Here is an 18,535-nt window from a genome sequence, read left to right as displayed (position 1 = left end):
AAGATAAATGAGTTAGGAATCTGTCACTTAACCCTAACCTAACAGTCTACTATAGTCTACTAATACTCTAATGAGAGTTAGTCGACATGTAGTTGCGAAGTTACTTGTAGTTAGTAGAATGTCTAAAGTGGACCATCAAAATAAAGTTTAACCAGATTGTCATCTTTACTTCATCCTCATGTCATTCCAAACCTTAATGACTTTCTTTCTTCCTTGGAACACAAAAGAAGATATTTTGAAGAATGTTGGTAAGTAAACAGTTTTGGTTCACACTCACCCAAATTGCATGGTCAAAAAATACAAGGGAAGTCAATGGGAACTAAAACTGTTTGGTTATCAGTTTCCTTTAAAATATATTATTTTACGTTGAGCAGAAGAAATAAATGCATACAGTTTTGAAAACAACATGGATGTGAGTAAATGATAACAAAATATAAATTTTTGAATGGACTATTCATTTAACCGCAAAGTTTCATTCAGATTCCTTTACTGATTCGCTCAGGGACTCTTCCTGCCCATTGAGTCATTTACTCAACTACTCAACTGACTATTATCCGCTATAAGATTTGTGCGTCACATCAACAGTACTACGAGACTCAAGAAGTGTATAAACAGCAGCATGTACATTTTCCCTCCACAAACTGTTCGGCATTAAACTATGTTTTGGACTTTTTGTAAAGCTTTTAAAGCAAAGCAAAATCCTTAAAGCTGAAATTCTATGCATTGTATGCATTGCTATGTTTCATGGATCATGCACAGCTGTGGATAAGATACAACAACAAAGATAAAACATTTGAACTGGAAGCATTATGTATTCTGCATCATTCCTCTGAATATTTGCCACATAGAACAGAATTTATTCAGAAAAATCAAGTTTTATCAGATATGCTTTGACATAAAGTTTTACCCTGTAATACTGTTAGACAGTTATAGACATTTCTTAAATCTGATTTTTCAAATTCAAAAGGCGAACTGTGAATCCTTCACGTCTCCTCTTTTCGGATTTCTTCCACTTAGACATCTATTTGAATGTTAATCTACCCTAAAGCACCAGACCCCATAGAAAAGAGCTATGCATGAAAGACGAAATGACAGATGAGCAAAGCCAGTCACAATCCATCATATCGCCCAAACTCTAGAAATGACGGCTGAAATGCCAAGGAGCTGAAAAAAAGAGCGAGAGGAAAGGGAGTAAGAGAGAGAGAGAGAAAGAGAGACTGGCCTGTGGTCTTGGACTGCAGGTGCAACATTGAAATTCAATAACAAGCTCATCCAACACAAACGTAACTTAGGTCCAAAGCGCAAACAGAAAACCCTTGGGGAAAGTGGCTAGTTGTTGTTTACAGTTGTGTGTGTCTCAGAGTGCAGTTCTGGGGAGTAACTAACTGCAAGTAGCGCTACTAACTTAACTACATTTTTCATAACGTGACAATAGCTCAGCTGTTTTCAAAATAATGTTGCTTTTTTTCCAGTCACAAGCAAATTTTTTCCATCAAGTAGCAATTCAGCCTGACAAAATGTTACATCTCAGTTTTCTGTCTCTCTCTCTCACACACACACACACACACACACACACACACACACACACACACACACACACACACACACACACACACACACACACACACACACACACACACACACACACACACACAGCCAAGCTGGCTAAGGAAATAGTCAATCAATAGTCCTTCCTCTTACACAAACTCTCATTTCAATCAGTTTGCTTGGATTCAGTGATTCATGTACTGATTCAATTAGATGATTTCTGTGCAGTCCGCATTTTAAGCAAACTGTCCAGGTTTTAGTCAACATGTCTTCATGTTTTATTAGGTTGTTTCTAGTTTTATTTGATGTATTTAATTTACTCTTTAAATAGATTCATTGTAGTTGAGTAGTTAGCTGTTTTTTTATAGCAACTTGTAGTGTACTATCTTCTTTCTGAAGTTAGCTACTTGATTTTTAATAATGATGTAGCTTAGAGGTTAATTGTCAAGACGGTGGAGACATCTATGGTCAAGACAGAACCTTACAAATGTGAGGTCCTATTATGCTTTTTCACTTTTTCATCTTTAGTTAGTGTGTAATGTTGCTGTTTGAGCATGAAAAAGATCTGCAAGGTTACAAAGCTCAAAGTTCACTCCAAAGGGGGATATTGTGTTTAACAGAATCCACTTTCCAATAACTGCAACAAATGAATGTGTTTCCAGATCTTATGAAGTCACAATGTTACTCATTTAAATAATCTGGCCTGTGGAGCTGCATTAGAGAAGACAGCGAGGCAACTGAAATAGACTGCACCATTGACCAACAAACACCTGGTCTAAAAAGACACCCCCCCCCCTTTAGTTACTGTTGCTATGTTTGACAAGCCATGCCGCTCTCACGCCACACCATGTTCTCATGCAGTGAAAAATACATAGCGGAGCAGAGAGGACACTGACAACGCGCTGACAGACAGGACAGACCAGGTTACTTTTGATATGAAACAAAGTCTCAACTTTCAAATTTGGTAATTTTTTCAAGAAATTTAAACTATAAATACATTTTTGTGGCTCTTTAACGTGTCATGACAGATCGCTGTAGAGCCTAAAGCTGCTCGTGAACCGATCATCTCTTCCTTCTAGTTAATTTTATAGCATCAAATATTACATGAAAGAACATAAGAAGGGATGTTGTTTTAACCGGGGAAAGATATGGTTCCAAATATGGTGGAATCTGGCTTGTGCCGTAGACGGTCTGCGTGCGCGCTTTAACCTCCAAATGAGAGAATGTGTGTCTGAAAACCTACTGTGTTACAATTAAAAATAAACGTTAGTGTTTCATTTGAGACCATACTACTCTTTAACAATTCATTCACTAGATGCCCGAGTACATAGTGTAAGTACAAGTGCACGGTGTACATCATTTGAAACACAACTAGAGACCATGCATTCGTGTATGATTGTGCTTTGATGCTTTCAGCACACATCTGTTAGGCTTTTCACAAGAGACAGGTGGAAGTCAGTATGACATTTGCTTTAATACAGTAGAAGTGGGGGGTAGATGGGGGGGCTGAGGACCCCTGCTGCTCAGGGGCCGGACGGGAAGCGGAGCAAGTGATGAGATTACCGTCTGCAATGAGGTGCTCTGGTACGTGGAGTATGACTCTGACGTTGAGGCTACAGGAGAGGTGAGACGCACAGACCAGGCCGATCACACAGCTCACCACGCTGATCAAAGTCAGGGTGGTCTTGTTGATAGGGCTCCGTGGGGAACCTGAGGAGAAGAAAGAGAGAGAGAATGCAATAAAAGAGCGATGCTACAAGACTGGAAAGTTCACATTTTTATGTGCACCTCGGGAAGGCACAAGGGAGGCAGTTAAAAAACAGCCCACATCAGGGTTGGTGGTCCATGAAAGGAGCACTGGATCAAACCAGCCAGCCAAACTCTGCAAGCGGCGGCAGATCTGGCACGAATAAAGCGGTGAAGAGATAACAGTTTTCCTTTTGAAGCCTGCTGATTTTATGCTAAATACTGCAGTGCAAATGGCAAAAAAAAAAAAAAAAAAAAAAAAAAACTAAAAAAACAAGTTGTTTTTGACCACTTTTTTGTAATATAGCCAAACTGGTTTGGTGTAGTGCTGCCCTGTACATCTGCTACATGTAAAATCAAGGCACAAGACAGACACTGATGGTATTATAACAACGCACAATATGACATAACACACCAAATCACAAATGTATGAGGACACAATACTGATGATCAGATTTCGAAGACATTCATGTTGCTAGTTGGATTGCTCATTAACACAATGTTTAAAACTCTCAGGATAAACATGAAAAATAGCATGCAGCAGGTTGAAAACAGCAATGAAATACATATGAAATGAAATTAGATGATGATGATAAAGATCAAAATACAACTGACAGACATATTTACAATGATTATATGCAGTGTGTAAAAAACAGAGGAGTTACAAAGAAGTTATGAATCAATGTAACTGCTAAGCATTGCATTAATGATGCAGCAGACCATATACAAAAGGAGGAATCCCTGTTTTGCCATATTAAAGCATAGATACTTAAGATATCATCATTTTAAGCGTGGATGTTATCTCAGAGATCCCACATTTAAAAAAAAAAAAAAAAAAAAGATTGACTCTGAAGAAATAAAGACACTTGAGCAAAAGAAAACAAAAAGCATTGATTCAAACATTTGCACACATATGCCAGCAATTTGTATAAATGGTTTCAAAACACTGATTTATGTGGGCAAATTTTGAAATCTAAAAACTGGTTTGTTTCCTTATGTTTTTGAGTATTCATCAGTTGATTTACGCTATGGAAATTGGTGCTTTCACATTTTGTCAGTTTGACATACAGCAGATGAAACACTGTGCTTGGTCCTTTGCTGAGCCAATCACATCCTTTAAGGACTAATTACAGGCAAAACTATTTTAAAATAATTCCTTTCAGATAAGAATATAATCTGGCTTTTTTTGTCCCCTGACTTTTCCCTCATCTCTGTAAGTATTATAAGCTTTAAAATTTTAACTGTGAAGAAGTCAGATAAATGGCAGCATATATACTGTATATATATATACCTTTACTTCACTCAAATTCGACAGCTTATATTAACACCAACATTTTTTAATGTTAACATACACAAATATGTCAGCATATCAACACGCTGCTCTTAACTTATCAACAATTCACGCAGTGATCTAGGAGAGTAAAAAAATGTGACACAAGCCATGTCTATTATTAACTTAAGTCCAATTAAAGGTGTTGTTGCTGCCACATCTGACTAGTGTTTTTGACAAGTACAGGGTTTAAGCATTTGGTAATTAGAGGGAGAAAGTATTAAAGCCAAAGTGATCGTCTGTTAGTTGCCTTTCAAGTGGCAGCTCCTCAAGAGTTTAGAGAGTTTTGCATTCAGGTCTCTCCAGAACACAATGCAGCGCTCCTTGGGGGACAATACAGAGTTTTAGACAGACTCTAGCCATTAGCGTCTGACAGTACTGTCCAACTGTTTTGTCACACGCTCTCTTAGCACTTAACATGCACGCATTTACCGTGCTTAATGTTGAATGGTGGTCTACAGATGGAGCTGCTAAGCTTAAGGTGCTTAAATACATGTAAGCTTGCATTTAGTCGTCATTCATTTTCAGAGGAGGTCCATGGAGTCCACAAAGAGGCTCAGAAGAAACTTAAAAATTGCTCAGGGACCCTCAGTCCAATTTGGAAGACCGTTAAAAAAATACAAAAAAGTGAAGCATTTATGCTTTCCTGTAAATTGTTTTAACACCGCATTCAACTGCAATGGCAAATCAATGGCAAATCTCACACAAAACGACATGCCGCGGTCAATGAGGTAGTTTTAAGGCAAGCCGCTTCACAACTAATGATTTGCTCGGGTTCCGAACAAAGTGTGACACGAACACCAAATGTCACAGTCAGGCGGTGCAGGTTTAAATCATGCGATGGTGTGGAAATCCTCCTTACCCCCGGAGCCCCACGCGGAGTTGACGTTACCGTTTCTCATACCTCGACTGCGACGGCGGCTGCGGTTTGGGTCGGTGTAGAAGGTCAACTGCGGCTCACTGTCTGCCTCCGTTCCAGAGTCCCCGTCCGGGTTCAGGAAAACTGAACCCGCTGTAGAATTCACACAAAAACCATCCATCATCTCGTTCATCAAACCATATTTAAAAAAAAAAAAAGTATGTAGGCCCACTGTCAAAAGTTTCCAGACAAACCTTTCAGTTTTTTTTTGTGTAAAATAACCATAAACAAATTAGACTCAAATTATGCTGGTCCCAGAAACAAACAACGTCAACATTAATTGTTGACTGACAATCCAATTAAATATTCAGATTATTTCAAAGTCAGTTTAGAAAGAAAATAATGATTTCACCAACATACAACAACATTTCCAAGCACAATATCATTCTGAGGGTTTGAGATTAAACAAATGTGACAGCATGACAATAGGATGATTTTTGTCTAATTGACAATACTTTTGTTTACTTATCTAGAATTATTGATTAATACAGAAAGTAATTATACAAAGCCACCCCCCCCAAACAACAGATTCATTAGAAATATCAAACTCGAACACTCGAGGGATCTCGAGGGAAAATCATACAAATAATGCAGAAAAAACAGTGCAAACGTTTTTGCTATTTAAGTCACATGTTAGATGTCAAAGTGTGAATGAAATGATGTAATAAATGACAATGATAAGCACAAATCTAAATACAATAGTGTGAAATATTTACATCATATGATCATATAATAATGTTTTGACATCAAGCAATTGCATTGTAAAAAGGTCTGTAAGCATTCAAATAAATTAAAAACACATTAGAAACTACATAATTGCAAACATACATCACATACACACAGCGCACACCAATGTGACATACAGAGAATAAGCCGGAACCCATACAGAAGTCATCGTTCTGTGAGATGCGCTTCTCCTCTCAGAAGAGTATTGAGTAAATATAAGTAATGAACAGGAGGTAAGGAGTGTGACTGAGATAAGAGATGCACGCCTCCTTGGGCTCTTTTTTTTGCCGTGCACAAAAGGCACAATTTACCCGTCAGAGCTAGACAAACGCTTTCATTATGCAGCGCATGAGGAAGAGATGCATGAGCGCACTGACCCGTGGATTAGACTGCCTCGCAATGATGAGAAATAATGTTTGAGTAACTCTGTATCCACACAACAGTGTGGCTATCCGTTAAAAACATCTCTGCTGGCGCAGAGGAGGAACAAATAATTATAATTTATAGATGAGCCATCTGTACGAAATGAACTGAACATGCTTATTTTTGAAATAGATTTTCATACCGCCATAAAACAACACATGAAACATTTAAAGCTGTGATGCAAACAACATTCAGGCGGGTTTTTTGGCCCTACAGTGAAATCAGGAGTATAGAAAGAGTTCTGAAAATCAAGCATTTTATTTTAGCACATCACCGCAAATGATACACACTGTAAAGAAGGATTAAAAAGTACAAAAACAATGTGAAAATACCAGATGTCCTCAATATGTCTTCTAAAAGCATGCACACTGTCAAAACGATTTTACAGTAAACATTTTAGAAAGAATTCACTGAGAATCACTAATTACTGTGTATTTGCAAGCGCTGTCTGCTCTGATTTAGCACCCTATTTAGTAAACACTCATTTAATCAAATGTTGATGGATAACAGCTGCCATGATCAATAAAAACAGAAAGCACAATAAAAACATTAATCTTAAATAAAATTATGCTTATTGCTAATCGCTTGCAGGTAAATAGAATAACTTGTGAATAGGTGACGTGAATAAAGCACAATCCATAATGAGCCTATAGAAAGAAGGCACGTTTGCACTATTTTTACATTTCAATACCTAGTTAAACTGAATGCCAGATTAACACACTGCAGGCTTTGTGCTTAAATACCATGCAACAGTTAGTTAATTCGAGTACAACAGTAAAAATGGCTCAGATTGATTATATAAAGAATCTAACAAAAAGCTGATGAAACACCTGACAAATAAGACTTCAAACAGTAACACCATTTCGAAATGACACCTGCTGGCACGCCAATGCCTCTTTTTGTATTCGTAACAAATGAGAACAAAAGAAGCACCTTCAAAGGAATTAGCCGTAAACCTCACAGAGCAGGTGAGGACTGTGCGCTAGGCTCCACAATTAGGCAGGGGCCAAAAGTGCAAAGCTCCATGGAGGGGAATAAAAGATGAGCTTGTTTAAATATTCAACACGGAGCGCCAACAGCTTCTTGGCATGCAGTGCAGGGTGCACACACCTCCTACAACAAAAAAAGTTATTTTGTACCGCCATTCAATTTCAGGGTGCTAGAACTCAATCGTTTGCAAGGTCTTGGAATCACAGTGTCACCAGAATGGTCTCACAATGAGGAAAGGTGAAGTACAAACACCTACGCCGATACGGTTGACCTAGAGATAGCTGAAAAACGTCAAATGCCGAGAGCAACAGTTCTAACTTGTGTAATGAAAAATGAGGGGTATAAATAGATGAGATGAGAGAGGCAGGTGTGACTGAGAAAAAAAGAGAGAAGAACTTGAGAGGATCTGTGCACTCATGCACATTCTCCTCCGGCGACGTGAACGGAGTCTAAACATAGCCTTTAGCAGCTTTCGTGTTCGTGGATTGCTCGCTAGCTCGCTCGCTCTGAACAGTCATACAGAAGAATAAAGAGGAAACTTTGTCTGTAATCATGCAATAATAATAATAAAAAAAAGATGCTCAATAAACAAACAGGGCAATATCAGTATGAATATGAAAAGCTATGGAAATGTGGATCTACTATTTTGGAGTTCAGAGAGAGCTGTAAGAGCCACCTCCATTTATAAAGATTCCTTCATAATAATGTGTACACCCAAGTCACTACTATTTAACTTGGCATAGCTAAAGAGGACCAATTAAGGTTTATTTTTTTTTTTTTTACAAATTCAACTTTCTCTAGTGTGTTATGTTGTTGTTTGAGCATGAAAAAGGTATCATAGTTACAAAGCACAAAGTCTCTGAACTCTCTGACCCCCCCTTGATTGTAGTCTTGAGTTTTCTTCTGGGAAGTCATAATAGTCCTCATTAGCGGTGGGTGAAATTACCAAAATCTTATATCATGATACGAGTTATTTCACAATAACAATGTCACAATATACTTATTTTTTATTTAAATACGGTTTTTATGATAATTCATAATTCTTGTCACCATTTTCAATATCACAAAAACTAATACTAGCCTAAGTTAAAAAAAAAAAAACTCTCAAGCTTACTGAAGACAAGTAAACAATGCAAAAAAAGAACAAAGAAACATTGACACAAATGAAATAGACCCACCAGAAAAACTTCAAGCTCTATAAATAAGAAATACTACATGTATAAAGTAATCAAAAGTAATGTATAAAAACACTGCATATTCTTCACTGTTTAAATTAAATACTTTTTAAAAGGGCATAATATGGCCTGTTTAGCAGAGATTAGCAGTTCACATTTAACCGTGACTATTAAACTATTACTTAAAGATACAGTCAGTAATTTTCTGTGTTGACAGATATGTCATTGGTCTATCTATATATTTAGACCAGTGGATCATGTGACACTTAAAGCATATACAGTATGTAATAGCCATGATTAATTTATTCTGCGGGTGGTGAAAGTGTCCTATAAGAGGCGGGAAATTCTGAGATAACGTGAGTAAGAGATAAAGCGAGTAGCATTCGAGTTATCATGTGATCTCAGCATGACCACCCACTCTTATACTAGCGACTTTTATTAGGCTACTGATTTGATTGAAGTCTTCATCTGTGTAAAAAATAAATAAATAATTCTATTCAATTCTGTAAAAAAAATTAATGAGGCAAGAATTCCTGAGTGCACCTTTACATTCATATGCAGTAAATGGAAAATCCAAGTGCATTGAGTATAAAAAAAAAATGCTGGTCTGAAGGTCAGAGAGAGGCCGTACGTCTGCTAGACTGAGGTAATGAAGCATTAAAGCATGAGCAGAGAGTCAAATATTTGTTCTGCAAGGAAATCAGATTCTTACTCAAGGAAAACACTTCACCGGACATCAGACATTCGTGCCCAAAGCAAATCTGAGAGAGTAGATATCTATAGGCATGTTTCCCTCGTATAATCTATGTAGCTTAAATACATGCAGATATCAATACACCTCCACAGCCAACCAATATCACAAGAGTATCACAAAAGCATCTGAATACCTCAAAAGTTTTTGGTGGTCTGATCAGCCAAGCAAGAAGTTCAAACCAGCGGTGGAGCCAGACATTGTAAACATTCGGGGACATTTTAATTTGGCGCTAACAGCTTTACTGACTAACTTTGTTGTACTATGTTGGAGTAAAGCTCATAACAGAAAACTAACACCAGATCACCAGCTGATCGGGTAAGGAAAATGTGCACTTCTCTTTAAAACACGCAGCACAAACAGACTGCTTATATACTTAATTAAATCACTGTCTTTTGCTGTTTTATAAAGGCACAAAGCCATATCACAGTTTCAGTTTTAGTTCGTTGGAAAAATACAACATTAGAGACCTTTATGTTAGGCTATAAGTTTTATATTTTCGGTTCATTATGAAACAGTGGCAGCACAGGGTCATTAATGGAAAACACTGAATGAATGTTTAGCTGACATACAGTATGTGCTAAAGTTGAGTAATATTATATCATCATAATTTCAACCAGACAGAAAGAGAGTCTGAGTGCCTGGCCTGCCGCTGTGCTGAATGAGTGACAGGAGGCGTGGCGTGGCTGTGTAACACTGCTTACTGTGTGAACTCACTGTTGGAGAGAAGAGAGAGAAAACGCTGCTGGTATCGAGCCCCACAAGCCACCCCTCAAACCGCCCCCAGAACAGGATAGCAAAGAGAGTGGAAGACAAATATTTGTGTGTGCTTATGATTACAGACATAGACAGTGGTTGGAATGAGATCTGTGTGGAAGGAAGGGGATATTCAGTGGGGGTGTAAAGGCTCAGATTTCTCATGGTTCAGTCTGTATCACGCTTTTGTGGTCACGGTTTCTGTACTGTTCGATTAAAGCAAATAAAAATACATCTTTTTTTTTTTTTTTTTTTGCAGAAACACATTCTAATTGAAAAAATAAATGAACAAATAAATAAATGCAAAGAAAATGAATTATTATGAGGTCTAAACATACACTACTGTTCAAACATTTGGGCTCAGTAAGACTTATTTTTTTGGTAAGAGATTAGTACTTTTATTCAGCAAGTAGACATTAAAGTAACAGTAAACTTTTACAAAAAAATATACATTTAAAATAATTGCTGTTCTTTTGAACTTTCTGTTAATTAAATAATCCTCAATTAAAAATAAAAATAAAAATCACGGTTTGCACAAAAGCAGCACAGCCGTTTTCAACATTGCTAAAAATAAGAAACAATTCTGAAGGATCATGTGATACTGAAGACTGGAGTAAAATCTGCTGAAAATTCAGCTTTGCCACAACAGGAATAAATTATATATAAAAAAAAAAAGATTAAAAATTGAAAACAGTTATTAAATTGTAATACTATTTCACAATATTCCTGTTCTTGTTTTTTTTTTTTTTAAAAAAACAGCCTTGGATAGCATAAGAGACTTTCAAAAACATTTTAGAAGTTTTACATCCTCCATACTTTTGAAATGGAACTGTAATTGCACTAAACATTCCTGCAGTTATGTGTAGGGTAAGGGACTTGTGTAGGATACAGGCTAAGCTAGCAGGCTAATCGGCTAGCAGTATGCTAAGTTAGTACTGAACTAAGTAACAGTACAAAACGCACACAGAACGATGAATGGTGAACAGTAAGATTACAGAAACCATTTCACCCCTTATACCCAGACTCACCATGCGTTTTGCTGGACAGACGCTTGCGCTGGTTGGTGGAGGTGTTGTGTGGTAGGAGTGTGTTTTGCTGGTGATTGCTGTTGACAGGACTGGTAGCTATGATGTTATCCTTGTACTTGCTCATTAGGGACAGTTTTGTACTATCACTCCCTGATGGAAAAAGGTTACAATTAGGGATAAAGAAAGAGAGACGAATGAGCAGCAAATAACAGTCCACCAAGGGCATGCAGAGACACTTTATGTAAACGCTTGTCATTCAGAAGGACGAGTCTAAGTGGTCTATGTGAAGTATTTTCAGGGTTATATTACAACGAAAGCAACTAAGAGCCTTTACAGTCCAGCGATTCTGGATATGACATTCCGTCATTCACCATTACGCAACATCGCCATCCCCTGTAGTTAGTCTGCCCCTTTATAATGAGTAAATTGCACAACAAAGACAACTGGCACTGCAGGGTTTCATTGTATTAGGCAAATTACTGTGACAGCATGAAATCGCTCCTCTCCTGCTTTTTAGGGGTATTTATAATGGGCTACTCTTCAAGGCAAACATCAACATCATTTCACATCTGATAAGGGGTGGCCACTCCAAATTCTGTGTGTCCAATGGACAAGGCCAATCTGGCACAGACTCGGGTCTGGTCATGTGACTCACATCTATCCTTGACTATTACAGAGCGTAAATGGGTTCCATGGGTGCCATGCACCTACGGCCAAATAAGCAGTTTTGCTTAGCAGGAATATACAGTGTTATCACTTTGATATTATTTGGGAAAAATAGCTTTAGCTAAATAAATAAATATGTCATGTTGATTTCCTCTCTGCAGCTGTTCTGATATAGGCTTTATCCAATTTCTGGAGCTTTGCACTTAACCCGGGGTTTCTCGCAACCACATACCGAAAAGGCGAGCTCTGCTGCTGACTCTTGAGCTATTGAGGTGAAATAAATATTTTCTGGGCCAGCAATGTGCGAATGATGTGCTTAGTACATGCAATTTAAATCTCACAGGTTCCTGGATGCAAAAATATATTTGGTATCATGTTGTTTATATATACATAAATCAAAAGACGTTCAAAGGAGTTTTTTTTTTTAACAGCTATATCAAATGTAAAAAGAACTTCGACACGCTTTGATCATGTGTGTTCACTTATGCATTCAAGGCCTAGTTGCCAAGTTGTTTATGTAACTCTGAAATTAGGCACTGAATCAAAACACTGAATTGGGAGTGTGAATTAATTTACTGAATGATTAAAGTATGCTATTAAATCATTAAGGTTATTGTCTGAGGTTTTATTGGAAATTTTATAGCACAAAATTGGCTGTGCATGTTAAAAAGTTAGGTCACTCAAATTTAAATTGTGGTTTAGTCCCCCTCATGCCATTCCAAAGCTGAATCCGTTTCCATACAGCACAAAGGGAGGCATTTTTGAAGTCTTTGCAGGTTACTCTTTTACATGCAACTACAATGAATGGGCACTGAAGCTTTCAAGCTTTAAAAAGGATGAAAAAGCACCATAAAAATGATTATAAAAGTGGTTTATATGGCTAGTGTGATACATTCCAAGTCGTCTGAAGCCATAGCTGTGTGTGAGAAAAAGCTTGCAATGTAAGACATAATAATTCATGATGTAATTGAAAATCGTGACATCCACCCTAGTTATCTTTGGCGCATTCATGAGAGTTTATGACAGAAGCGCAGTTAGTGAACAAATCATTGTTTTGAGTCAGATCTTTTCAATTAATTGGTTGATTCAGTTCACTAAGTTAGTGTGAATGATTTGTTTATGATTGGTTTAATAAGCATAATAAGACTTGGGTATTTCTATCGAATCAATTCAATGCTTCACACTCATTTCGCATAAAAGATAGTAATTTCATGTCGTCATCTAGTGGTAATGGTTTCCACAAAAACATTACGCAGCAAAACAGTTTTCAAAGTTGATATTAAAAATAAATGTTTTTTGGGCACCAAATCAGCATAGAATGATTTCTGAAGGATCATGTGACACTGAAGACTGGAGTAATGATGCTGAAAATTCAGCTTTGCCATCACAGGAATCAATTACATTTTAAAATATATTCAAATAAAAAAGTAATTTAAAATTGTAATGACATTTCACAATATGACTGCTTTTTAAAGCATCAAATACATGCAGTCTTGGTGAGCAGAAGATACTTCTTTCAAAAAAAAATAATAAAAAAAAAATAATAAAAAAAAAAAAAATAATAATAATAATAATAATAATAATAATATATTTAATCCTACCGATTCCAAATTTGTGAACAGTAGTGTGTGTCATCTACAATAATGGTCATTCAACAGATCTGAACAAATCATTTTGGTGAATAGATTCAAAAGATTTGAATAACTGGGATGAATCAAAATCTCCTCTACTACTTTAAAGCCTTATTCATTGTAATTGCATTGAAAAGAGCAGCCAGCACACATTCATTCATTTGAAATGGTATAAAGTAATTTTTAGTCAACAATCCTTTTATCTTGCAGTTTAACATTGATCTTTATATTCATACAGTGCAGTGTGCGGAGGGTTCACACACCTGGAGTGAGGTCCATGCCAGCTTTGTCATTGCACCCTTGAAGTGAGTCAAGTGTACGTGTCATCTGACTGGTGAAGTCCTCTCCGCCATTCATGCACTCCCGCTGAAGGTGGTGTCGTAGGTCTGTGATGTCATATTCGTACCCGTCCAAGATCGGAGTCTCACGGATGCTGAGGGTGCCGCTTGAGTTGTGGCCCTGCCCGCGAGAATTTCTCAAACTTTCCCGGGCCTGTCCACCCATCAGCACCGAGGGGATGTAGTGAATCTCATTGGCTGCTTCAGCACTAGCGCTCTTCTGCGGCTGAGGTACCCGGCGACGTTTACACCAGCGTCTACGAGTGTACAGGATCAACACCAAACACAGGATGGACAACAGAAGAGCGATCATACCACCCTACAGGGACAAAGAAAATGGAAGAGAGAAAATGTATGTATAAAGAGTAAAAAGATACTGCAATTCTTAACATATTTTCAGATGTATTTCATAATGGAAACCAAAGAATTTTTTGATATTGAAAAAGAACATTGTGTTTTCTCCCAAAGTACCTCATTCAAAATGATATATCAGGATTTATAATGTGCATCAATCTGATTCAGGTCATCTGAACGATGACTGGGTCACACACCTGAGACAAAATATTATAAATCTGAAATTCAAACTTAAGGCCGTGTGTCCACAAAAGCGTTTTTTCACGCGGATGGCGTGTTTTTTCAATTGTTTTCAATGGGAGCGCCGCGTTTTTATAACGCCATGAGCGTAGCGAGGCGCTGAGTGTTTTTTTCACGCTTAAGCGCTGAGCGCTCTGCGTTTTTTACAGGTCGCCGAGAGTTGAAGAATGTTCAACTTTGGGTAAAACGCAGCGCTCATCACTGTCACTTTTACACAGCCGTCCAATCACAGTGGAGGAGGGGCGGGACAAATACCACACCGACCAACTGTCACAACATTCTTTCTGTACAACGACATCAACCAGCAGAGCTAACCGAACAAAATGGATGAAAAATATATTTTTAGTATGAAACAAATTATCTGCGTACAAGTAAACTGCGCTGCGGATATTCTGTATCATAGCAACGAAGCGTCTCAACTGAAAAAAAAAAATGCTCTCAAGCGCCCACAGCTAGGCGTTTTCAGCAGAGCGTCTAGCGTTTTCAGCTGGCTAAAAACGCTTTGGTGGACACACGGCCTAAGGCCAAAATTATGAATTGCAGCACTTAGTAAACATATTGTACAAAACAAAGCAGCATTATATTCAAGTATACATTTAAACTGAACTTAACTGAAAGGAAACAACTCATCTGTACTTACCCACAATAAACTGAATTAAAAAATGATGAAATTTCACCCATTCCCCATGTAAAAATCTTAAAATATTCTCATGTAGATGTCAGAAATTAGTTGGACCATGCTGAGTATTAGCATTCCAGTTCAATTTGCTTTACCATACACAAAAAGCTCTTATTTATATAGGTCACTTATGCTGAGCAAAAAATGTGTGTGTGCTTCAGAAAGAACTGAAACTGCAATAAATTGTTTGTTATTGATTACAAATTCTCAGCAGTTTCAAAAGGTATTACATCAATTTTCTGGTAATGCATGATATGTACAAGGTCAAGTACCAGGAGGGAAGGAATAGGAAAAAGGAAGGCCAGGATAATTTTTCATTAGTTTGTAGCTATAACATTTTTAGCTATATAAATATTTGTGCCATATTTGCACTAAGGATAGTGTGAAAAAGCATTTAATAATCATTATGATTTTAAAGAGATATGCAACAGTGTAAGTGAATTTGTGTAGCTATGGCTGAAGAAAAACATTTGTTTCATTGTCAGAGTTGTTTTCTGTGCATTTTACAAAAATGACCATGATTATGACTAATTATAGTGGGAAAAAATACACTGCAAGACAGTGTGATTATAATCTACACATGCCACTAAAGACTGCTGGATAAAAACCATACCAAGGCTGCGGCCACATATAGCACCAGATCCAACAGATAATTAGTTTTGTGTAATTCAATTTCCTTTGGGTCCATCACTTTGAATTAGCCAAACAAGCAAAATGTAACTTCACTGCAGAGAAAATTATGGAAGGCTGCATGTTACAGACGGTTTAAAATTAGACCAGATGGGATATCTCTTTATGAAGGGCAAACTATAAAGACCAAACGAAACATCACAATCTAGCAGCATGAGCAGACCTAATTGAATTAGCCAACGGATACAAGTGATGCTATCATGGGTTTTTCACATTCTTTAACAACTTTAAGCAGATGTCCTGTAAGCTCCCAAAATGGGTAATATTCTGCAGCAACTGATCCTGTCATTTTCCTGCAACAAAGTTTTTATTAGTAAAGTGCCAACTGAGATATTTGTTGTTATTTCAAATTAACTCAGTGTAATACAGAAAGCAATTGAAATCATAATATACATTATAATATACATTTTGGTTTACAGCTGTTAGGCAACAAGGCATTTAACGAATCCTGAAAATGACTACAAAGATACTGCAAAGCAAGTACAAAAAGAGTTGCATACCAGTCATTTATTTGCATGGACACTTCTTCCAATATTAGCAAGCATTTAAAACACTGAAGCCACCTATAACAACTGTTTAGCAGAATCTGTATTTCAGAATTTTTATAAGAGCAATCTTAAGGCTTAAAATTTAAAATGTATCAATAAGCATTTTGTTATAATCATAAATTTTAATGCAGGAATATATGTGAGTGTGTGTATCAGTAAAATATTATGCCCTTCTTGTATATTTCACTAAATTGAGTAGGATTAGAATTTTGAAGAACAATCTCAACAGAAGGCATAAAATATTATTGAAGAACGCAACTGTGCAGAGGATGACGGTTATGCATTTCTTCTTGATAAATCACCTCCTGCTCCGCCTGTAAAATCAATGCAAAATGTGCATCTCATTGACTTTCATCCCTCTGAAAGTATGAGGATGATAAATAAATGTGATTGCTTAAGACAAAAGTTTTTTTTCTTGTTTGTGTCTGCATGAGCGTGATGTAAGACCGAGGGACTGGGCCAATATTAATGAGTGGGTCATTGTAGGACAGTTTTCCAGATGGGCCTTTATCTGATCTAGGTGGCTTTTTCAGAATAAATGAGAAAGGCAAGAGGAAATGCCCTTTCCGTTCAAGGGTGCATGTGGACATAAAACAAGGTATTTTCAAGCACTTAAACTCTAAGTGTAGCGAAGGAGAATCCACAGGGATAAAAAAGGATTTACTGAATTACCCATGTTTTATTGACTTATTTATTACACTTCCTCCATTAAATGCTATCTGGTGCCAATATCCTCCATCTGTGGAACAAGTATAGACAGTATTCAGTTGTGCCATATTCAGAAAAAAAAAAGGGGGGGGGGGGTATACATGTGTATATCAGTTATTCTATCACTTTCAATTTATTATCAGCTTTCAATTACATTTTAAAGTTTTAGCAATTTTGTATATATTCAGTAGTAAGTTTTTAGTTTAGTTAATTTGGGTTATTTTAGTACTTCAACATTTATTTCAGCTAGTTGCCAATACAACATTTTTTGTATGTATTTTGTTATTTCAGTTAATGTTTATTATACTTCAATAATGAAAATGTTTTAATGGTTTTAGGTTTAGTTAATGATAATAACCCTGAAATATATACATAGTCAATTTAAAGTGTTAATTTATACATAAATAGTAAATAAATAAATAAAAACACACGTTAAATTGACCATGATAGGAGCTCAAAATACTATTGACCTCTTTCTTCTGTGATACACTCCAGTGAAGACAACCGTGTGCTTAAAAAGTGCACTCATGAGAGGTAGTGCATTTAAGAGAATGCATATGCATTACTCAATATAGACTTTTCTTCTTAATGTCCATGTAAACTGCATTATAAATTCCCACCTCTCAGCAAAGAGCTTTGGACTACAGTGTAACCTGAAATAACTATTCCTGGAATGTCATCATCGTGACTACCTCACAGATTCATCTTTCACCGCTTTTAACATTGCTTGCCCCTCTTTCTAGAATTCATAGCCATTGGTTACATTCATGCTGCCCTGGTCCCTTGGGAAAGAGTTTAACGCAAAGATATATCACTTTCCTCTTATGGCTGCAAACAGGGCAGAAACTCAAACCTCCAGCAGGTCTGTTTTATAAATGGAGTTGAGCTTTCAGTTTACACTTGCATCCTGGCCTTGCTTTGCAGGTGCCTATAGAGATGCATAGTTTAGATGGGATTGGGAAAAAGAACAGCATGTAAGCATGAGATGCTTTCGGAAAGGTCAGCGTTTTGGGACTTAGTGCAGCTGTTAAGTTCAGTTAGCAACTTCCTCCTTCAAAATACCCACTATCAATTCTGTCAAGGTAAATAAATCAGCTTCATACATGGAGGAAAGAAGCATGTGTTTTCTCTGACACACCTTCAAGCTCACAGAGTGTTTGTCAAGTAACTATTTTATTGGCTGTTAGCCAATGCGAAAAGAATTGATTTCTGCTTTATTGCTTTAGCTCCCCTTCATATCCAATTCCGTATCCACCTTAATGCCACCCCGCCAGTTTCCTCTGAAACAC

The 18,535-nt window shown here is 37.0% G+C and overlaps 1 protein-coding gene across 6 annotated transcripts in view; it reads right to left on the bottom strand.

The window, feature by feature from the left end:
* Positions 1–18,535, bottom strand: part of astn1 (astrotactin 1) — a 234,735-nt gene that overhangs the window by 153,471 nt on the left and 62,729 nt on the right. For 2 of the 6 annotated variants that reach the window (XM_079877707.1, XM_079877706.1), the window contains exons 3-6: positions 13,953–14,346; positions 11,393–11,542; positions 5,487–5,636; positions 3,112–3,258 (exon numbers count right to left, since the gene is read on the bottom strand). In XM_079877707.1, the coding sequence (XP_079733833.1) occupies positions 3,112–3,258; positions 5,487–5,636; positions 11,393–11,542; positions 13,953–14,346 (841 nt within the window). The remainder of the gene's footprint in view (positions 1–3,111; positions 3,259–5,486; positions 5,637–11,392; positions 11,543–13,952; positions 14,347–18,535) is intronic. The other 4 variants (XM_079877709.1, XM_079877708.1, XM_079877711.1 and 1 more) reach the window with 2 other exon arrangements.

Source organism: Squalius cephalus (assembly GCF_949319135.1).
Source record: "Squalius cephalus genome assembly, chromosome: 7".
NCBI classification, from domain to species: Eukaryota; Metazoa; Chordata; class Actinopteri; order Cypriniformes; family Leuciscidae; genus Squalius; species Squalius cephalus.
Note: the sequence above shows the minus strand (reverse complement) of the source record. Positions and strands in the feature narration are given on the sequence as shown.